The 23,994-nt window shown below is 40.0% G+C and overlaps 1 protein-coding gene across 2 annotated transcripts in view; it reads left to right on the top strand.

Annotated features, from left to right (window-relative positions):
• Positions 1 to 23,994, top strand: part of AKAP6 (A-kinase anchoring protein 6) — a 461,709-nt gene that overhangs the window by 176,737 nt on the left and 260,978 nt on the right. For both annotated transcript variants that reach the window (XM_059373059.1, XM_059373058.1), the window contains 2 exons: positions 12,299 to 12,550; positions 21,894 to 23,660. In XM_059373059.1, coding sequence (XP_059229042.1) covers positions 12,299 to 12,550; positions 21,894 to 23,660 — 2,019 coding nt within the window. The remainder of the gene's footprint in view (positions 1 to 12,298; positions 12,551 to 21,893; positions 23,661 to 23,994) is intronic.

Consider the following 23,994-nt stretch of genomic DNA (forward strand, 5'->3'; position numbering starts at 1 on the left):
TGCTTAGCATCGGAGTGCACATAATGGTGCAGTTTCTTGGATACGTTGTTGATTGCTTCCTTCATGATTTTTGTCTTACGCATATTCTCTGATAGTCTGCAGAGGCAAGAAGGCTCTCAGAGAATGCCTTCTAAAACCAAAACATCTTTCCTTTCCCAGAGAACCAGTGGTGATGTGGTTCTCAGTCATATTTTTATTGAGGTTCCTTCCCCCTTTTAGAAAGACCTTGAAGATGATAAAGGAACTTACAAAATCCTCAGACATTTCATCTATGTAATGTGAACTGTGGTGAATATGAGACTAGGGTATATTTTCTGTTCTTTCACAGATTAGTTAAAGATAAACCAAAGGCAACCCTGCTCTCTTCTACAGTAACAAATGCCTTTGGTTAAGTGTCTTCATAAGTGCCTGACCAAGTCATTCGTTCAGGGCTAGTATTAGTAGTAGTATTAGGGTAATATTAGTATTATTATCCTGAAACTATCATATGAGTGATATGAGATAAAATGAATGAGTAATTATGGGTTCTTCCAATCCCATCACTCCTGGTTCTTGAGAACCAGGATTCTTGGTGTGGAAGAAAGGAGAGACTGATGAAAATGTTAGATGAGACCACTGTAGTCATGAATTTGAATTGGAAATATCAGTTATGAACTCACAAGGTGTTTTATTTTTAAATATGATATTTTCTGTCTCTGTTCATTAAAAAGACTTACAAACAATGGCTAATCCAGTAGTAATGAGCATCCCTATTACCCAGACGGTAGTCTGAAAAAACTTTTCCCATTGAAAGAAAGCAAGGTTTTTTAAAAGAATGGCTGATTTTAAGTCTGGAAATATACAAGATGAGTGAGGAAGCTATCGAAAACTGGAATAGTCAAATCGAAGGGGATCCTACTGGCTAATAATGGACAGTTTGAGGTTCAGTAAGATTAACCATTGGAATGGATCAAAACTCATCACATATGTCTAAGTCAATAAGTAGTTGATATTAAGTAAACCAAATGGTTGCTTACCTTCTGATTTGACAGAAAAGCAGTTCATTACCTTGAAAACTGGGTTAAGAATTAAGAGTTTATCTTGACTTTCTTTTATGAATTGTATCATTGTAAATAAATAGTTGATAAAGTTATTCCAGCCATTAAATGAAAACAAAATGATAGAATGTCATCATTCTATAATGTATTAATAGACTTAACTACAGAGCACCAACTATCAGAACAGTGGATATCATCAACTGTCAAAAAAGAACAAAACCAAAAGTAAAAGCATAACATAACAGTACTTAAAGAAATTGAACCAAAAACTAATTAAGCCTCAAGATTCAGCTGCCAGTTTGTAGGACATAAAGAGGACAGAGGAACCAACATGATGACTGCAATCAACAAATCCTAATTAGGGGAAACTCTGCAGATATAATGCCCCAGGATCCTCAACCGATAAATTGTATGAAAAAGGAATATAGATGGAATCTGTAGATTTAAAGACTTAATGGTCATAGCAAGTGAAAAACTGAGCAAAAGGAAGTTATAGTATCAATGAGTGCATACTTTACTTGGGTAATGAAACCAGAATGAGATGCAAGAAAGTGATTACTATGCAAGTCAGGATAATGGTCACTTTTGTAGGGAAAGAGGGTTTTATGATTAGGAAGAGGCACATGGCTAGAAAATTTTTGACCCGGATATTTATTACAAGGATGTTTGTCTCATAATAATAATTGAGTAAGCTATATATTTTTGTGTGATTTCTCATGTCTGTTTCATTCTGTATTATAAGTGTAAAACAACAGGGGGGAAAAAGCATGTTAAACAAATCTACAACCCTGATACTGTCCTCAAGTGTATCACAATGTTGTCAGCAGTGGGTAAATAAAACTGTGCAAAATCATATTCTGGGGCAAAAGGAATGTAAGTTGTGCTGTAGATACATCTGGATAATGTCAGAGACAGGCTATCTTTCTAGGTGCTGGGAGGTTTGTTTTTTTATAGTTATGCACGGAGTTCCACTTTCAGTGCTGGTCAGCTTGGCCAGATGATCTGTATCTGGCTCAGTGTTTTTCAGCGTGTGGTGCCGAGAACACTGGCATTATGGCCATTGCATGCTTAAGAGAGTGCAGATCTCTTGGTTGCAGATCTCTTGGTTCCATCTCTCTTCAAAGGAGTAGCCCCAGAATCTACATTATTAACAAGCACACTGCACGGTAAGAGCCACCACTAATTTCTTGGTCCATTTCTAACCTGAAATCACTTGTATAAAGATGTGGGAAGTATAGAGTCAAGACCATAGCTGTGGTTTTTGTTAGTGAATGTGCTTAGATGTTGAACCTTTATCTAGCTGAGCCATGTAGAACAGTGTGAGTGTGAGTGTGTCTGAGCAATAGCCCAGTTAGAAAACCATTTTCTCTGGGGTGCCTAGGTGGTTCAGTCGCTTAAGCAACCACCTCTTGATTTCAGCTCACGTCATGATCTCAGGGTCATGTTCTCACAGTCGTGAAGTCAAGTCCCAGGTTGGGCTCTGTGCCCAACAGGGAGTCTGCTTGGGGTTTTTTTTCCCCTCTGCCCCCACCCCACTCGTGCTTGTATTCTCTCTCTCAAATAAATGTGTCTTTACAAACAAAACAAAACAAAATCCATTTTCTCCAAAGTGCAACAGCAATTGTCAATTTGCTTATCTTTTTGCTCAGGGTTTTTTCCCTCTCACATAATGAGAGCCCAGGATTAGGAACTCAAAATGATATTTCAATCAATGAATCCTCTGAAGTTTTTAAGCAACAGTTTTAACAACAATAACAAAAAATTCAAATCATGAGAAGAACAATCCAGATTTGGATCTGGGCAGGTGTGGCCAGACAGAATGCCCAGCTGGTCCTTTCTCACTTGAAGGCAAAGTAGACTTTCCGAGTGTGAAAGTGGAAGGGTGAAGGCTTCCAAACCTGTATTTAGCATCTTCATCCTCTCCTTCCTCTCATAGCCTTTACTTTGCCAAACCTATATGCTTTTTCAGCAGCTCAGCTAATCAGCACAACTGGCATCCAATGGGAGCTGCTTTCTTCTGCCAACTGAGTGCCAATTACTGTGAATGCACTTAAGGGAGGAACCTAGACTAGTGCTTGCTTTATAGGGATTTCTGTTTGCTTTGGGGAACACAGTATTTTCTTCAATTGGCAGTGTGGCACCATAGACACAGAGACAACTGAGGCACGTTTCCTGCATTCAGACAGGTACAGACTGATCAGGGAGATGGATGAGTTGTAGCTAATGATAGCAGCAAAGTCATTTGCACATAAATAATTTAATTTCAGTCCTCACACTTTCCAGGTTTTAGCAATTAAAGGGATAACCGTTACTTCTAACCATAGAGTTCTTAAAACTTTGGAGAGAGGTATGTACTGTGATGATCATAAAAAGTCTCAACATCTCTCCTGGCCTCCCATTTCAGTCATTTTCAATATGACAAATTAGAAATTAGGACCATTAGGATGGTATATTTTCTCAAGGAAGGAAAAAAAACAGGGAGCAGTCGACTAATTTGGGGGAAATAAAATGCCTTGTTATAGGAACATCTATGTGTCTTTTAGGAAAAGTACAGTTTTGAACATGAACTGTAGATGACATTAATACTCTGCACTAGGAAGTTATATAAAGTTATATAAAGTTGCAAGTTTTAGTTTAAAGTGGGTTTTTTTTTTTTTAACCAAGTTACTGTGGTGTTCCCTTGATCTGTATTTTAAAATACAAAGTCCATGTATTAGGTAAGAATTTCTTCTCAGCTTTTTCTAGTGAACACACACAAATATGGTAAGCATATGGGTAAAAGATACTTTAATCATTTAGTTCTACAATTGCTAGTAAACAGAATGAGCAGTCATGATGACATGGTGTTTTACATTAAGACTAAAACATACATAGAAAACTTCATTCTCTTCTTACTGACTTTAGATCATGAAAACTTTTATTTTATTTTTTAAATTTTTATTTATTTATTTTTAAGATTTTTGTTTATTTCTTTGACACAGAGAGGGATCACAAGTAGGCAGAGAAGCAGGCAGAGAGAGAGCGGGAAGCAGGCTCCCTGCTGAGCAGAGAGCCCAACGTGGGGCTTGATCCCAAGACCTTGGGATCATGACCCGAGCCAAAGACAGAGGCTTATTAACCCACTGAGCCACCCAGGTGCCCTGAAAACTTTTTTTTTTAATGTAATTTATGTTTTTCTAAATGTAATGGTATGCACTGGTTAAGCTGAGGGTTTGAGATTTTTGAAACTGTGATAGGAAAACAATGGGAGTGGAAAGAGGCCTGACTGTCCTTTAAAAAGCAGACTTTAATTCACAGTTTCTTAATTCACAGTTTCTTAGAAAAACCATTTGAATGTGTCCTGCAGTTACACAAATATAAGTCAAGAATGTTTTGAGAGAAATATTAAAATTTTTAGGAAAAGAAAAAGACATTATTTGGGGTTTTAGATGAATGGAGAAATGCCTACTGATTACTGTTTTTTGTTTTTGTTTTTTTTTTTTTTTTCCCATGGAGAGGCAGTCTGGAGGTATTGGGGGGATTTTCTGTGTTTTCTCACTTAGGGATTGCATGCGGGGAAGCAAGAAGCGGAGAGAAGGGGAAGGATTGTATTTATGGGACTTCAGGAAACTGAGGTGCCAAGTGTTGTTTTAGTACCTGGGTGAGAGGTGCCGGCTAGTTCGTCGGTAGAGCATGAGACTCTTAGTACCTGGATGAGGAAGTTGCAGGAGGGGTGGGTTTCCCTCCAAATACACACAGCCTGGGGATGGGTGGTTTGGGCCACTTTGGAAGAATGCTGATCCATGGATACTTGTCATTTCACAAGAAAACCTGGATGTTTCAAGAATGATGGAGAACGGGCATGGTGGCCTTAGGATGAGACAGCAAACAGATCCTCTCCCAGGGACAAGCAGCAGGCGCAAAGCAATTAGAGCACTCATAGGAAGGGTGCCCTCCTCTCTATCACAAGCTGGTGAAGACTGAGTATACTGGTTAAACACATAACAGCACTGTCTCTGTCTAGAAAAAATAAATTACAGCTGAAAAGTATACAACAATCCTACAAACAAGAAAGAAAGAAAGAAAGAAAGAAGGAAAGAAAAGGCACCTCTCTCACATAAACACACAACTAAATTAAAAGAAAAAATGCCCAACTGGCTTGAGTTTATTTGTGAACAGTGTCAGGTCAGTGTTTGTATGAACGGCCTCAGTAACTATGGAAGATTCCTGTTTCAAAAGACAGGCAGCAGCAGCTGCAATTTTTTTTAAACTAATCTTTTTAAAACGATTTAATTTATTTATTTGTCACAGAGAGAGAGATCACAAGTAGGCAGAGAGGTGGGTAGAGAGAGAGAGGGGGAAGCAGGCTCCCTGCTGAACAGAGAGCCGGATGTGGGGTTCAATCCCAGGACCCTGAGACCATGACCTGGGCCAAAGGCAGAGGCTTAACCCACTGAGCCACCCAGATACCCTGCAACTGCAGGGTGTGTCTGACCACAATGTGTCAGAGAGGTCGAGCAAAGTGGGCAGTTGGCAGCATAATGTATTCAGTGCATATTATGCTGCAAATGATTGTGAACACCACAGAGGCTACACTGCTTTATGAGAATTAAAGCAAAATGGAGACCATCACTTTCCCACATGAACACAGAAATGTCTAAGGAAAAAGTCTTATGCAACTTTGAAGATATGTTGTTAATCACTGCCATTTGCTTTAATTCACTTTGAGATGGGCTCCAGATTATCCTCATTTTCTTTAAGGATAATACTTATTAGAAAATAATGTGGAGGTTGTAGCATCAGGTATAATGATAGTAGTGCCATGACCTTATGACTGTGCTCTTGTTATTTCCAAGCTCTGAAGGGAATATGTGACCCAAAACTAATTTTTATATGCATTTTACCAAGAGACTATAAACTGGTTTTCTTATCTTTAAAATTATCATCCAGAAAAATTGACTTTGTTTTTTTTTTTAATGTGCAATTTTACAAATTTTTTTTTTAATTTTTTATTTTTTATAAACATATATTTTTATCCCCAGGGGTACAGGTCTGTGAATCACCAGGTTTACACACTTCACAGCACTCACCAAAGCACATACCCTCCCCAATGTCCATAATCCCACCCCCTTCTCCCAAACCCCCTCCCCCCAGCAACCCTCAGTTTGTTTTGTGAGATTAAGAGTCACTTATGGTTTGTCTCCCTCCCAATCCCATCTTGTTTCATTTATTCTTCTACCCACTTAAGCCTCCCCTTGTGTAGATTTGTCTAACCATATCCACACTCAGGATACAGAACAATTCCATCACCCCAGAAAACATTACTTGTGCTATCTGTCATCAGTCTATAGTCATGCCCTCCCCAACCCCGCTTGGCAACCACTGATCTGTTGATCATTACTATGATTTTCTTTTGAGAATGTTGTGTAAATGGAATTATATAGCATTTAACCTTTTGAGACTGGCTTCTTTCACTTAGCATAATGCCTTTGAGATTTTAGAAATTGTTACATGTATTATTAGATCTTCCCCCCCATTTGTTGTATATTATGTGGATGTACTGTAGTTTGTTTATCCATTTACTCACTGAAAGATGTTTAGGTTTTGGTAATTATGAGTAGCTTCTTTTCATTTGTGAATGTGCCTGAGTTTTTATTTCTTTAAGGTGAGCACTCAGGAGTGAGACAGCTGGGTCCTATGGTAGTATATGTCTGACTTCATAAGAAACTGCTAAACTGTTTTCCAGAGTGACTATACCATTTTGCATTTCATTAGCAGTGTAGGAGAGTTACAGTTGTTCTAGAACTTCTCAGCACTTGGTATTATTGTAAATTTTTTATTCTGGCCATTTTGATAGGTATATACAGGTATCTCATTGTAGTTGTAATTTGCATTTCTCTAATGGTTAATGAGGCTGAAAGTTTTTTCATGTGCTTTTCTTTTTTTAAGCATCATTATTCCCATTTAGGTAAAGTGTTTAAGTCTTTTGCCCATTATATAATTAGATTAGTTGTTTTCTTACTGTTGAGGTTTGAATATTCTTTATATACAATAGTTCTTCCTTTCAGTGATCAGCTGAAGTCTGAAAGCAGAAGATCCTCCTTCTGATGTATTGTCAAGAGGTCAATAGTAGCCTGACTACATCACACTACCTGTGTCATTAGCTCACTTCATCTTATCACATAGGTGTCTTATCACCTCACATCATAGGAAGACAAAGAGTGAGAGCTGTGCAATAAGATATTTTGAGAAAGAAAGAGACCATATTCATATAACTTTTATTACAGTATGTTGTTAAAATTATTCTATTTTACTATTATTGTTAATTTCTTACTGTACCTAATTTATAAATTAAACTCTATCAAAGGAATGTGTGTACAGGAAAACCCATAGTATATATAGAGTCTGGTACTATCTTTTGCTTCCGGCATCCACTGGGTTCTTAGAACATATCTCCCAAAGATCAGAGGGAGCTACAATATTCTGGATATAAATCCTTTATTGGATATGTGATTTGCAAATATTTTCCTGGTAACTTTTCCTTAAAAATATCTTTCACAGAGTTAAATTTTGATGAAATCAATTTTTTTTTTATTTTTTGGGTTGTGTATAATATGCTATGACTAAGAAAAATCAGTGCCAAACCTCAGATCCATATTTAGGGAGACCACATTGACACCTGCCACTCCCTGGAATGTTCCTCTCTGCCTCATCATCCTAGTTTGTCTCCTTTAAGACTCAAACTTTATTTCCTTAGGAAAGCGTTCTTGCCACTTTCCTGTTTGGTTCCATGGGCACAGTAATTTTCTCCTCATTTGTGTTCTCTCTGTGAACGCTTATCTTCCCAATTATGATTTCTGGTTACATGCCCCTTCCTACCAGGTAGGGAACTCCACAAAGGTGGGGGGTCAACTTTGTATCCCCCATGTATGGATTAGTACATAGTGGGTATGTACTAATGTTCATACTATCTGAATCTCCATTCTTGAACCTGGAAGGATTGTTTCTTTTTGTGTTCCTAAAAACCTGTGCATCTAAAGCTACTAAATTTGTTTCTAGTATGTAGCACTGCCATGCTCAAAAGTTTGTTATACACTGAGCACTTCAAACATGTGAGTTGAATCTAGTTTCCAGTTGCTTCTGCTGGAGTCACATGTGCAATCAAGGCTTATATGCAACAGTTGGATTCTGGTTCAGCCCTCCACCAATCTCCCCCCATATCCCCCCCTCCCCTCCCCGGCCATGCTTCCACTCACCTTGTTAATCTAATGCCCACAGAGCCTCCAACAGGTCAGAGCTCTCAGAGCCTATTAATTCCAAACAGCTTCTGCTGGGAGGTAGCCATTGGGCAAATCCTTTTTAAACATCTCTAATAGCTATCTGAATTAAAATAAACAGAATGTCCATAATCTTCAGCTTCTGTTGTATAAATATACAACAAGCTGAAAGTAGTTAAGAGGCTAAGCCTCAGAAACTTCAAACTGAAAATTCTTTAAATATTTGGTTGACTTTTATATAGAAGGACTGGGAAAAGCAGATTTTTATATTACTAAAGAGTATGTATAGATTCAGAATCACTCAGTTATTTCTCTAAACAAACCTCTCACCGACTGTTCTAAATACAGTTCTATGTTTGGGGGTATGCACACGGTTATGTGTATATATGTATATGTATATATATACGCACATACACAACTTACACATATCTCTGCAGTTCTTGTTCTGCAGTTTGTGTGTGCCTGTGATTTTGTCAAACCAGACACCTGGTAGCCAAGTAGAGGGCATAAACATAATTAAATAAATGAGCAGACCCCAGAAGTTTGCACCATGCCATGCATTGTTTAGTTTCAGAATTTCAGCAGAGACTGCACGTGCCCATTGCCAAAATACTCACTAGAGGGAGGTCAGCTCTCGTGGGGAGAGCCCATCTGCTTCTGTAGGAACAAGGCCAATTTATATTTCACAGATACGTCAGGAGAAGGGTGTAAAAACCTTAGCTGGCACCACTGATGCTTTAGTACCCCTGGATAGTGGCCTGGCCATCTTGACCCACGACCTGGCTCTGACTAAGTTCCTGCATTCACGATGGAGGAGCCAAATTATGTGTAGGAAGAGTGATGGCATGTAGTTTTCATGGTGCCAAGATTATATGTAACATATTGTATGGGAGGGTGGGAATGGTGTGGTTGAGAAATGCCTATTTGAGTATTCAGAGCAGGAGGCATAAAAGTTACCCACCCCTTTTCTTCTCCTAGGTATATAATGTATTCTGCATCTGCAGGATCATAGTAGGACCCAGGAAATGGATACCAACAAATCCAAATTATGAAATCAAGAGTGTGAGGAAGTGGAAAACACTGCCAAGGGAGTGGCTGAAGGGGTCATCGTCGAGGCTGTGCTAGGAGGAGGGTGATATGGTAGAAAAATCTGGTGGCCCAGATGGGATTGAAGAGCACTGGGGCACCTGGGTGGCTTGGTTGGTTGAGTGTCTGCCTTTGGATCAGGTCATGATTCCAGTGTCCTGGAATCGAGCCCCACATCGGACTCCCTGCTCAGTGGGGAGTCTGCTTCTTCTTCTCCCTCTGTCCCCTTCTTGCCCCTGCCTGTGATCTCTCTCTCTCTGTGTCAAATAAATAAATAAAATCTTTTAAAAAAGGGGCGGCACCTGGAGTGGGAGAATGAGAGTGAAAAAGTCGGACAAAGAGAGGTTGGTGGCATGGGGAACTTTCTGATATTGTTCCACAGGTGAAGTGATGACAAGGTTCCAAGTAGAGCTATGACAGAGAGTTATCCAAGTGGAATAGGTATGAAGGTCTTAAGGATTGTGGAATAAAGGACATTTGAGGCTAGGGTATTCATTGGCTCATCAGTGTGAATATTGAAGTTACCTAAGTTAATGGTCTTCTCGGTATGGAGAGGAAAGCTGAGCTACTGCAGTCTTCAGTGTGGAGGAGTGAAAGAGAAGAATAGTAATGAAGAAGGAAGTCGGGAAGGCGTAGCAGACAGCAGGCACCTAGTGAAAACAAAGGGTGTTAGTATGAGAACAGAAGAAAAATGATCCAAAAGTGGTAAAGAAGTAGTGAGGCTTGCCCTGCCCCTATCAGCCCTCTGCTCCCCATCTCTCAGGGGAGGGCTGGGAGAATGAACAGCCTTCAATGGGAGGGCAGTGGGGGAAGCAGGAACCTTGGACAGAGTCAGATTTGGGTAGAGCTGGAGATAGATGTATTATTCTGTGACAAAGTATAGTGTTTATTTTTTTGTTTGTTTTACAATGGAATGGAAATACTAGCCAGGAAAGTACAGAGAATTTGGAAGAGATCAGCAGTGGGAGGAAGAGAGTTTCCCAAAGTTTCGCAGAACTGAACATCCTAAGAGGGTTAAGGACACAGGACATCTGCTTTGGGGTGGCGGTCAAGGTATCAGGAATAAACGGTGTAGGAGACAAATGGAGGAGATGCTCCAAGCAGGCATCCGTTGAGGCCCAGGCAATCTGGAATATATGATGATAGCTGTGGAGGCCCACTGTCATGTGCCAAAGGCAGCAGAGATGGGCTAATCCAGCTGTGAGTGGTTCCCATGAACTGGTTGATAAGGGAATATGATTTTTGTCCCAAGTCTGTTTTGGATTGCATGTGCTCATGGGCTACATTTGTAAGAACTTTACCTAACTAGGACTCCAACACCTCTTTAAACTTTTAACCTACATCAAATTATTATCACCAACTTATGTAACTATCACCAATTAGTTCTTGGGTTTTAAGAAATATTATTGCAACATTTATTGAAATTATACGTAATTACTAAAAATTCAGCACAACTTTCCATCATTCTTCAATAGATTTTTATTTTTGGCCTACTGCTGCACAGTAAATACAGATTCCATTTTAGTTCTTCTCTTAGAAACAAGTAATTGAATTATATGAAATTGAAAGGTTATGTTTCCAGCACAGAGTGAGTTTGGATACTCTTGATAGGACTCAGACCTCAAATGTTATCCTAAAATTTTAGCCTTAACAAAAATCATTATAATAAAAGCTCCATTTAAAAAAAATCACTGATGCATAACTGAAAATGAATCACTGAGTGCTTTTAGCTGACATGTACATCCCTTTGATGCTTAATGGACTCAAATTGCTCTACTAAATATTACCATCAGTGCTACCCATTTCATGCTAGGGCCTCTGACAGCACAGTGGGTATTTGGGAAATTGTAAGGACAAGTGACATATCAGACACCACATCTGCCTACCTAATAGTATATGTGGAGGAGATTGAAACTTTGATGTAGTAATGTTTTTGTTTAAAGTGTCCAGGTCTTAAAAACAAAACTGTATTTTTGTCTTTTTTGTCCTTGGGGTTTTTCTGGCTTTCTTTCTCAAGAGTAATTCTGTCAGACCTATAGATGTAGAGAACAAATTGAGGGTTTTCAGAGGGAAGGTGGGGAGGGAGGAAAGGTCAAAGGAAGGAAGGTGAGTGGGAGATACAGACTTGCAGTTAGGGAATGAATCAGTGTCACACGGATAAAAGGCATAGCTTAGGGAGCATAGTCAGTGACATTGCAGTAGTGCTGTATGGTGACAGATGGTACCTGCACTTGCATGTACCATCACAGCATAGCATATAGGAAGTTGAATCACTATGTCGTGTGCCTGAAACCAATGTAATACTGTATGTCAACTATTCTCCAATAAAAGAGTGATTGTGATTATAAATTATGGGTTGAAATTTAAGTATTCCTTATGAATAAATATTAAACTCTGTTATTGTGGGAATGTGACAGTTGTCTCTTGCACCAAAGAGCCCATGGCTCACTGAGAATGGTTGGGAGTTCCCATGAAGCTCAGGTTCCAGCCCATCTTTCTTCCTGCTCTGGGTCTGGAGGATGTCTCTATCCTGAGATATTGTGTGCTCAGTGGGACTCACCACTAGCCCAGAAAACAGCTGTTGGCTCCCTTGCAAATAAAAAATGAAGAGAATAGAGTGGGTTTGTGAGGCGACCTCTTACCTTGGCTAAACTTTCAAAGTGAAATCTGAAAGAATAGTAGCATTTTGGGGGTCTAGAGAAAGATTGGTTTACCTATGTGTGCTAAAGGGCCAGTGCCCAGGAATGTGGCCTGCCACTCTGCATCTGATCTAAAACAAAGGCAAGTTATCCAGCATGTGGTCTGCCTGACCTGTGGGCCCTAACTGGTGTCAAGTGAAGGAGTGACTCCCCACCGCCACACCCCGTTCCTAGAATAGGGCTGAACAGTCTTCATAGATTCTGCATTTCTTTCCTGCAGGACATTTGTGAAGATATTTCAGATCACGTGGAGCAAATCCATGCGCTCCTGGAAACAGAGTTTTCCCTGAAGCTGCTGTCCTACTCTGTCAACGTGATTGTGGACATCCACACTGTGCAGCTCCTCTGGCACCAGCTCCGAGTCTCTGTGCTGGTTCTGCGGGAGCGGATTTTGCAGGGTCTGCAGGACGCCAATGGCAACTACACCAGGCAGACGGACATTCTGCAGGCTTTCTCCGAAGAGACAAATGAGGTGGGTGTTTGAAGCCAAATAATGTGTTATCAGATGTGACCATTGGAGAGTGTTTTCAGTTCAGAGGTGGGGGATAGGAATTCTTTGTAGGTACATAATCAGGACCTGAACTGGGCTCTGAATCTAGGGATAGTGACCGAAGGCTAGGGCACTTCTAACTTGAATAAAACTTTAGACGAAGTTAATTCACACCAGATAGTTTGCCCATAGTGGTTCGTGCTAACCTGGCTTCTTGCTCCCCAAAGTTATTTGATAAATATTTATTGAGCACTTACTATGGCTAGGCATTAGGTGCTAACAATCTCAGAGTGACCAAAATGTGGTCTTTGACTTCAAGGAGCCTAGTGCCTAAGAAGGACAAAAGCACAGACATTAAGGGCAGATTGTGATGATGCCACTGGAGGTCAGGGAAGGGGCACCTAACTTAGACAGGAAAGCTTTGCCAGAGGTGAGTCCAACCTGGGATGTGAAGGAGAAGCAGGATTAGACTGGGTAATAGAGGTTCTAGACAGAAGGAATGGTATCTCATCAAAGATCCAGAAGTAAGACAATGACCGGTTCAGAGAGCTGTAGACAATACTGGAGCCAAAAGTTCCAGGCACCAGGATTTGAACTAATAGGTAAGCAGAGGTCAGATTATGAAGATGAAAAGTCCTATTAGAAGAATTGGACTTTATTTTAGGGACAACAGGAGAGTTTGTTGGGGATTTAACATGATTAAATTCATACTTTGAAAAAAATCATTCTGGGTGCGATGAGTCATATGAGCTTCAGCCAATGTATTTGGGTTTTTTGTACTCATATGAAAAGTAGCTTGAGGGATGCCTGGGTGGCTCAGTTGGTTAAGCAGCTGCCTTCGGCTCAGGTCATGATCCCAGCGTCCTGGGATCGAGTCCCACATCGGGCTCCTTGCTCGGCAGGGAGCCTGCTTCTCCCTCTGCCTCTGCCTGCCATTCTGTCTGCCTGTGCTCGCTCTCTCCCCCCCGCCTCTCTCTCTCATAAATAAATAAAATCTTTTAAAAAAAAAAAGTAGTTTGAAAAGTTTGTTATTGTCACTTTTGATTCAGGGCTTAAGAATGAACACTGTGGGGGTACCTGGGGGACTCAGTCAATTAAGCATCCGACTCTTGATTTCAGCTCAGGTCATAATCTTGAGGTCGTGAGACTGAGCCTTGTGTCAGGCTCCACACCCAGCAGGGAGTCTGCTTTTCCCTCTTCCTCTCACTTTACACCTCCCTCCCACCCCCACTTGCACTCTCTCTCTCCCTCTCTTCAATAAATAAATAAGTAAATAGATAAATAAATAAAATCTTAAAAAAATGAACACAATGAATCTGAATCCAAATGAACTCTCCTAATCCCACATAAAACTGGCATATATAGGAGCAAATCATTGTGCTAAGCAAGAGCTGTGTGTGTGTGTATGTGTGTGTGTGTGGTCCCTTGGCTCTTAACATCCACATTAGTGCCCTACCCTTGGTTTTGTGGAAAATATATATTGTAGAAGTTTGTAAGACACTTACATAAATAAGTAAGATTAAAAGACCTTATAATGAGTGTTGCATAATTCAGTATTAATTAATGTTTCAGTGGTTCCAACATTTTCAGCAACACAAAACAAATCTATGCCTATTTTCATAAATGATTTATACTTGTTGATTGTTGTTTTCATAATAATGATGCTCTTGCTGTAACAAATTCCCCACAGGCCCTGGAAGTTTATGAGAATCAAAATCCACCGGGCTCACTTCTAGCTTTATGCTCTTTGTTTTCATTCAGCTTTTCCTGTTCTTGTGGCAGTGAGGGAGGTGATACAAACTCTGTAGAGTCCTTTTTTAAGATCACCGAATGAGTACGTGGGTATGTGTGTTAGTGCCCAGATGCCATCCCTCCCAGATGGGATCCTTAAGAGAGGTCTTGACTGGGCCTCTTGTGGTCCTGGGAGACTACAGAGAATCCCAGACTAACTCTGCCCTAAATGTGGTATTCATGAGGTGTACACCAATGAGCTAGAGATGAGAATTGGGAAAGATTGATCTACATTCCGAAGCGCTCCTTCTTTAGCTAGCTACCTGCCATCCCTAATCTATACAAATTTTTGTTGTTGTTATTGTTCCTCCTTATGTGTCCTGCTGGCTCTGTCCAACATCCAGCTTTGATCAGTCATCAGATCTACCCACTTTCTATTCCTAGAGGGGGGCATATGAAATCATTGGATTAAACTAGTTCATTTTATATATTTATTCATTAAATAAACATTTACTTATCACTAACTCTTTGTTGTAGAGCAGGAGCTATAACAGTATGTTAGGGCTTATTGTTATCACCGTTGTTGTTTTGTGAAATACATTCATCATGTACTGATTTGAACTTGGGTCATTCAAGAGAGCAGCCCAGGTAACAGTGAAAAGCCACTGAGGCTAATTAATTGTCACTGGCCACTGCTTTATGTTTCGAGTTTACATTAGTGTCCATGATGGGTTTCACAGTGTGAGCTCAACCGTTATTTACAGATTTGATTGGAAATAATTTTGTGCATTTTCATATTTGAAATTCTTTAGTTCTGTCCTAAATATGCAAGAATATGTTGTGTTTGGGGGTTAAAAAAAAAAGTAGGTTCTTAGCTGTCTACTTTGTGGATATTTTTCTATGAATTAGAGCACTGTTTCCATTACCAACCTTCCTAAAACTATAGAAATCAGATCCTATTTGTTTGTGCCTCTAGTGTGACTCCATGAGAACATTTCACAAACTGCTTGGTTTTGTTTGTTTTGCCAGCAAGCACACTGGGATTGTGGAAAACAGGAAGGGAATTATGATAAAATTCTAAACTTTATCAGAACAAATTAAGGTAAAATAGATTTATAGAATGAAGAGGGAAATGGCATAAAACAGGCTGATAACCTGAAATAGTAGATGTCCTTCCAGTGAAAGTGAGCTCATTTTCTCTTTTTGTAAGTTAGTTGAGTTTCTGAACCGCATTAAAGAATAAGGAAAGTTGAGAAAGTGGCAAGTTCTCTCTCTTTCTGTCTTTGCAAAAACAAAATGCACAAGTTTCTTTTATTTAAATATGACACAGAACATATTTTTTAAGCAAATTAGCAAATGCTTTGCTAAAACAAAACCAACCAACTAAACAAAAAAATGGGCAACGCTCAACATTGTGTGAAAAATGTGTTGTACTGAAATTTTTTATATTTCAGATACTTTGATAAATACTTTATATTTATTGTTTCAATTAGTGAGGAGGGTAAGAGATATTATAAGTAGTTCTATTTTATGGATGGAAAAGCTGAACCTGAGAGAGGTTAAGTGACTACCTAAGGACATACATCCAGGAATAATTAAATTAAACAGAACAAACAAAACCATCTCTTAATCGAGCTTTGTTGTAATAGTAGGAATTCTTTCTTCCTTCTTTCCTCTCCCTTCCCTTCCTTCCTGCTTTCCTTTCTATCTCCCCTAAATACTTACCGATCTCCTACTATAAAGGCACTAGGCGTTCAAAGGTGATTAATCCATCTTAGGAATCGCCTTCACATTTTTTTTTTTTTTAGATCCTGAAAACAGTTCTAGGAGGTTGGAAGGGAAGGTGCTGTTGTTCTTACTTAACAGCTGATATTATTATGTCCATCTTACAGGTAATAGGGCTGAGGTTTAGAGAGGTAAAATGACACAGGAAGTGATAACTATAATATGAACACAAGAGCAAACAATGATTAAGGCTTACCACATACCAGATGGTGTGGTAAATAAGCACTTGACCCATACGATCCTTATACATTTGTCTTTTCAGAGCACGTACCTGAAGCACTTTGTGTATTCATCTGTGAGCCTTTGTCATAGGTCCATTTATATCATGACAGAGTACATGCTAGATTAGAACTGGATGAGTGTTGGTACCAGATTAAAATCATCTCTATCTCCCACAGCACCTTATTTGTATCGCTGTAAATAAAAATCTAATGAGTTGAATTGAATTAAATAATGCAGATAATCACTGCTTTAGGGACAGAAGAGGGAGATAAAATTTTAGGTTGGTGGGCTAGGATTTATCTTGGAAATTAATCATTTGGCTTATAGTTTTAGCCTGTAGAAAATGGAGATTCTTAAAAATAATTACTATAGTATAAATAAAACATTAAAATATTTTTGTGTATTTCCCCCTTGCCTATCAGAAGGTAAACTTTGCTTTGCTTTCCATTTCCCTCTCATTATTTGCTTCTCTCAGTCTATTGCTGCTCTCCAGAACATATTCAGAACAGTAGAATCCCAGCATGGTAGGCCTAAAAGGAATCTGATCAAGAATCTAGTTCATGTGGTCTAAAAACTCAGGGGGCTTGTGGCATTCTGGTTAAGAGGTCTGTGAATGTATATGTTAGTAGTTGAAGAGCAACAAACACCATGTAATGAGATTAGGGGAGGAAGGGGTGAGGGGCATACAAAATTTTTTATTGTATGCATGATTAAAACAGTAAAATTCTATTTCCAACTGTCTTCTCAGTAACACTGAGTCAGTGTACAAAACTCATCTTGATGTAACAGTGGACACTGATAGAACTTTGGGGGCATTTTAATAGGGAGATCTTCGTGTCTCTAAATTATGAATATTATCTCATATTTTTTGGTAGCAAAATGTAGTGTTAAAAAAAGAAAGATCTAAAGAAGACATTTGGAACTAGAGCTTCAGTTAAGTTAATTATCGGTAAGGAACAAAGCAAAAATTTTGTTTCAAATTGGGGACATGGGGGAGAGTTTCCTTGATGTCTCGGAGAAGATTGAAACCAGCAATAAAGTGAATTAATTGCCATCTCCATAAAACATAAGCTTCATCTGAGAAACTGCTTCATAGCATATTAAATTGAGGTATATTTGTGTTGAGACATTGTTAGGCAGCCGTGACACAGCTAATAGCACTACACAATTAAGTGTGATATTTCTCAAATAAAAAAGCACTACACGACATGCACTCTTCCCCACCTCTCTGCCCACCTGGACTATTACTTCCATTCCTTAGAAAACTGGGACAGTGGTCCAGAGCAAAGCCATGGGGCTAAAAATATTAGTATTACTAAGCAATATTTTAAGAAATGAAACTCATTATTCATCTGCTCTGGGATACTTCAGAGAACCTTCTTTTTTAAAAATTGCCTCTGCATGCTGAAATCTAGAAAAAGTACTTTTGAAGAACGCTGTTAATAACAAACTGTGTTAAAAATAATGCCTGGGTGGATGCTTATCATTTGGTCCTTAGGATATGAAACGGATACGCTGTGTACTGTTCTTTGTTTGTTTTTCAGGGAGGGATTTTTTTTCCACATTAAAAATGCAGTCTTATTAAAAATAGTTACCCCACGAGTGACAGTCAGGCATGCATGGAAATAGTTAGCCTTGTTGGGAACAGGATGGGAGAGGGTTCCCTTTGGGGCACCAGTATTTTTGAGTATGTTATTTTCTTTTCCAACCAAAGGACTGGCCAGGCAAAGGATCTTCAGGGGAAGATTTAGGAAAACCTGGCCATACCCTGTTATCTGAAATGTAGTCTCACACCATATGTTCATCTAATATCTTTTATTGAGTTCCAGTTATTTTCAAGTATAACAGTATTCCTGATCTTAGGGGTCTGGTGACCACCACAGTGGACACCAAATTCTTTCCCAGGGCTATAGAAACAGGTGACTGGCAGTTGTAGAGGCCTACTTTTTACCTGAACTCTCAAATTTCTTTTTCTCTACTCATCATAGAAACAGTTTGACGTAAAACCTCTTTCACCTTACTTAAGTAGCTGCAGTGCTGTACTTTTATGATAAAAAATGATAGAAAATAATATAAATTTCAACTAGTTCGTAATTTATTTATTTATTGTTTTGTTTTTTGTTTTTCTTTTTCTATTATTATGTTCAGTTAGCTAACATATAGCACATCATTAGTTTTTGATGTAGAGTTCACGGTTCATTAGTTACGTGTGACAGCCAGTGCTCATCACAACACATGCCCTCCTTAATGCCCTAGTTAGATACCAACTTTTAATACCAACTTATGGGATAGCTTGAGAATTAAGCCATCATTTATAATACTAACTGTGTGAGGGGATAAGTTCTGAGTACTGGACAACCGAATTAAAAAATTTAAATAAATACAACCTGCTTTTCAATACGGTTTTCCATATTACTCTCTTAAAAATTGCATAAAGTGTGACTTTTGTTTGGCTGGCTCATTCCTTAGTGGTTTTGGCTTCTGAATTTATTCTTTAAAGTGTTTTGTCCCAGGTATGAAGCGTAAAAGCCACACAATTCCATTTAGGTAATTTTTATTGAGATTGGCAGTTAATACTGGTTTCCCATTTTTGTGCAGTGTAATTAAGCATAGGGATACCTCTCATTTTGATGAAACTTGCCCCCTCAATATACTTGATTAGTAAAAGTAATAATATAATAAGTAATAAGAGTGAACATTCCATGAGCACATATTCACATACCAGACTTATGTCTTACATATATTATCTCCTTTAAGACCCACAACAGCTCTTGACAGGGCTTATCATTTGCTTTTTGCAAATGAAGGAAATGAGGTTTAGTGACATCAGCCTGCTGGCTCATGGTCACTTGGCTAATTACTGGAAGAGCCAGAATTTGACTCTGAAACTTGGGCTATTAATCCCTAGAGTCAACTGAAACTGCATAATCAGGGCAAGAAATTACACGAACCATAGAGTTACATCCCAAAACGTCCTCACTCATGCATTCATTCATTTATTCAACAGATACATCTGTGATTGCTTACTCTATACACATCCCCATGCTAAGTGTTGCAAGTGTTCAGTGAGTCAACAATTTTCTTTGTGATTTAAACTCCTGTGGTGCTTACAAACCAATGGGAGAAACAAATTAATCAAATAATCACAATAGTATTTATTTATAGATTGAGGTAAATACTTAAAGGGAAAACATCATAATTTTATGAGAGCATACAAGAAGAAAAATTCTGACTTAGGGGGGAGTTTAGAGTCTTGAAGAAGTGAAGCTTGATCTGAGTCTGAAGGGCGCATAAGAGTTAAACTAGTTAAGGGATGTTGTAAGTTAAGGGATGTTGTAAGATTTCTTGACAGAGGAAAAATAGCATGTGCAAAAGCCCTGAGGCAGAAGGAATTCGTTATATTCAAAAACTGAAAGGAGAACACTGTGGTTGGGTGCAGCCAGGGAGAGGGAGTATGGATTGAGGCAGGCCTCTTTATGTCTGTTCTTGGAAGGGTTGGGGTTTTTAACCCAGCAGTAGGAAGCTAATAAAGGACTTAAAGCATCATGTTTGCAATCTGTAAATGGGCAAAGGGAGAAGGAGAGAGAGAATTCCAAGCAGACTCCCCGTGAGTATAGAACCTGACACAGGGCTCAATCTCATCACCCTGAGATCATGACCTGAGCCAAAACTAAGAGTTGGATGCATAACTGACGGTGCCACCCAGGAGCCCCAAGCTTACTCTTTACAATGTGGCAATGTGGAGAACAAACTGGAGGAGGGAGTATATCTGTTTAAAATAGTGTCCAATTAAATCAGAGAAAATTACCACAGATGTCAGAGTGTGGACTGTGGGTCATAAAGACTCCTTTTAAGGCCCATTTTGGCCCTTAGATATGAGGCCATATGCTAGTTATGTACCTTCTTTTAGCTTAGGCTCCTCTTATATAAAACAGGGACAATAGTACAGACCCCAGAAGAAAGTTATTGCGAGGATTAAATGAAAAAGCAGGAGTCGTAATCAACCATCTCCATTTATACCTGAGGAAACAGGTTTAGAAAAGTTAAATGAGGCTTATTATTATTATTTATCTAGATATTGTGGCATGCCAGTGAGGGGAGTAGGAGATAAAGGCAAGGTAATGGTGTGATGGGAGAGAATATTTCCAAACGCAAAATGCACAAATGAACAACAACCCGGTGTGAAGTCCCAGAGTGACCAGATCTTGGTATAACCTGGCTGAAAGGACACAGGGCTCAGCAGCCACATGACTTCTGGCTTCACTTTGCTCATCTGCTTCCTCCTTGAGTAGAAGAGAGGTCTGGGATATAACAACACTTCACTTCTCAGTTTCCTTTCTTCATCTCCTAAGAGGCTAGATCAGATCAAGCAGCTCTTAGCTGGTAAGCATAAAAGGATTCTCAGGCCCTTCTTTCTTAAGCAAATCGTCAGTAAAAAATCTCCTCATCTGTTGTGTGATATTAGAAACCACATTAGTGATGAGGAGTGCCTGGAAGGCTCAGTCAGTTAAGCAGCCGACTCTTGATTTTGGCTCAGGTCATGATCTCAGAGTCCTGGATCAAGCCCCACATCGGGCACCCTGCTCGGTGAGGAGTTGACTTGAGGGTTCTCTCTCTCCCTCTGCCCCCTCCTCTCAAATAAGTAAATCTTAAACAAAAAAAAAAAAAACAAAAAAAACAAAAAAAAAAAACAAAAAAAGGAAAGAAAGAAAAAAACTGCATTAGTGATGAGACAGAAGCCTTCATTATATAATTAAAGATTAAAAATTAAAAGTACTTACTTGTAAAGCTATTCTTTAGCACAGGGGGGTTTCAAATCAAACTGGCCTATCTTGAATTATAAATAACAAGGGAGGGAGGCAGTTAGTATGTAACACACACACAAATGGGAGTTGGGGAGAAAAACTCTGTATGCAGAGAGAGGAGACAGGGACTAAAATGGTAAGTTTCGGTATTCATTACTTTTCTCCAGGATTACCTGTGTTTATCTTCAAAAGGGTGGGTACAAATGGGAACTGGTCCTGAAAAGTTTCTGTGGTGTGTGCAAATTCAGTAGTTCACCTTCCTGTGATTTGTGAATAAAAAGTTAACATGACAGACTTAGTGTAATTAATTATACCATTTAAATGTATTTATTGAGGATTTTCTATAAGCTAGCCACTGTGGTAAGTGCTGGAGTGATAGCAATACACAAAGCAGATCAGTTCGTAGAGATTTTACTCTAATATTACTTTGTTCCCAGAATTTTATTACTTAAGGCATCACATAAGAAATGCTTATTAAATGAACTACAGGCTATTTTAAAATGGAAAGTTAAGTCAAGAATGGATATTTTTGGCTTAACCTTGACCGTTTCTGTCAAGTCTCTATTCTCCAGATTAAAGAAAAGTCCCCAAATATTTAAGAACAGGATACTATTTAAAACAATATAATTGATCAGTATGCTTTTCTGTATGTTAAACCAGAAGCAATGGAGACTGCTGCATTTTTTGACCTTTACAGTGGCCTCTGCTGAGATTTCATCTGAACAGCAGTTGAGTATAATTGATGTTGCATTTACTGAAACTGTTGCCCTTGTCTGTTCCAGGGCCGGCTTGATTCTCTAACAGAAGTGGATGACTCAGGACAGTTAACTATCAAATGCTCTCAAAATTACTTATCTCTGGATTGTGGTATTACTGCTTTTGAACTGTCTGACTACAGTCCAAGTGAGGATTTGCTCGGTGGCCTAGGGGACATGACCTCTAGCCAGGTCAAAACCAAACCCTTTGACTCTTGGAGCTACAGTGAGATGGAAAAGGAGTTCCCCGAGCTCATTCGAAGCGTTGGGTTACTCTCGGTGGCCACTGACCCCAACCCATACAGCTGTGGCAAAGCGGTTGGTGAGGAGGCATCTCAAGTGTCTCTTTCAGCAGATGACAAAGGTGGACGTGAGGAGGACAGTGCTTTAACAGTCGAGGAGCCACCAGGCTTAGTGCCCGGAACATCATCTTCCGGGGAAGCTCTGACAAATGCCGATCAGCCCCCTCCTGAGGCCGTGATGCCAGAAGCCAGTTCCTCTTCCCAGCCTGAGACAAGGAACCAACAGCCTCAGCCTTGTGAAAATGCAACTCCCAAGCGATCCATCCGAGATTGCTTTAATTACAATGAGGACTCTCCCACGCAGCCCACATTGCCAAAAAGAGGGCTTTTCCTTAAAGAGGAAAATTTTAAGAATAATCTGAAAGGCACTGATGGAAAGAAGCAGCTGGCTGATCTCAAGCCCGAGATGAGCAGAAGCACCCCCTCTCTGGTGGACCCTCCTGACAGATCCAAGCTTTGTCTGGTGTTACAGTCTTCCTACCCCAGCAGCCCTTCTGCTGCCAGCCAGTCCTATGAGTGTTTGCACAAGGTGGGGGAGGGGAATCTTGAAAACACCGTCAAAAGTCACATCAAGGAAATATCCTCCAGCCTGGGAAGGCTTAGTGACTGCCACAAAGAGAAACTCCGACTTAAAAAGCCACACAAGGCCCCAGTAGAGGTGCCCCCATGCCGAACTCTGAAGCGGGGGGCGGGCTCAGGCAACCAAGCTGAGAGCACGAAGAGCTCAGCCATGCCGAATGGAATTCCTTCAGGTACCCCCAAGGCTGTAGAGGGGCCAGAAACAGATTCCGTTTCGACGTCCTCCCTCGAGCCATGCCGTCAGACGAATTGGAATGCCAAACTGCCAGTGCAGTCAGAAACATCCAGCTCTCCGCCTTTTACTCAAAGTAGCGAATCCTCTGTTGGCTCAGACAATGTCGCGTCTCCAGTATCCCTTCTTTCAAAAACCAAAAGCAAAAAAAGTTACTCCTCCTCCCCAAGTCACGTCACCAGGAATGGCCAGGTGGTGGAGGCCTGGTATGGTTCTGATGAGTACCTAGCACTGCCCTCTCACCTGAAGCAGACTGAAGTCCTAGCGTTGAAGTTGGAGAACCTCACGAAGCTTCTGCCTCAGAAACCCAGAGGAGAAACCATCCAAAATATTGACGACTGGGAACTGTCTGAAATGAACTCGGATTCTGAGATCTATCCAACGTACCATGTCAAGAAGAAGCACACGAGGCTAGGCAGAGTGTCTCCAAGCTCGTCCAGTGACATAGCCTCTTCCCTGGGGGAAAGCATGGAGTCTGGGCCCCTGAGCGACATTCTTTCTGACGAGGAGTTGTGCATGCCTCTCTCTGGTATGAAAAAATACATTGACGAGAAGTCAGAGAGAGCTGCATCCTCTGAGAAAAAAGAGAGCCATTCTGCCACAAAGTCTGCTTTAATTCAGAAACTGATGCAAGATATTCAACACCAAGACAACTATGAAGCCATATGGGAAAAAATAGAGGTAAGGTGGTCTTCTTCTTCTTCTTCTTCTTTTTTTTTTTTTTTTAAGATTTTATTTATTTATTTGAGAGGGAGACAGTGAGAGAGAGCATGAGCGAGGAGAAGGTCAGAGAGAGAAGCAGACTTCCCATGGAACTGGGAGCCCCATGCGGGACTCGATCCTGGGACTCCAGGATCATGACCTGAGCCAAAGGCAGTCGTCCAACCAACTGAGCCACCCAGGCGTCCCTAAGGTGGTCTTCTTAACTTGCAAGATTTCTTACCTGATCTTTGGAAGTGATGCTGGGAAAAGGTCAGTCCCTCTCCACCCTCACTATAAATAGCGTTGCCATGTT

This window comes from Mustela nigripes, chromosome 13, assembly GCF_022355385.1.
Source record: "Mustela nigripes isolate SB6536 chromosome 13, MUSNIG.SB6536, whole genome shotgun sequence".
Taxonomy (NCBI): domain Eukaryota; kingdom Metazoa; phylum Chordata; class Mammalia; order Carnivora; family Mustelidae; genus Mustela; species Mustela nigripes.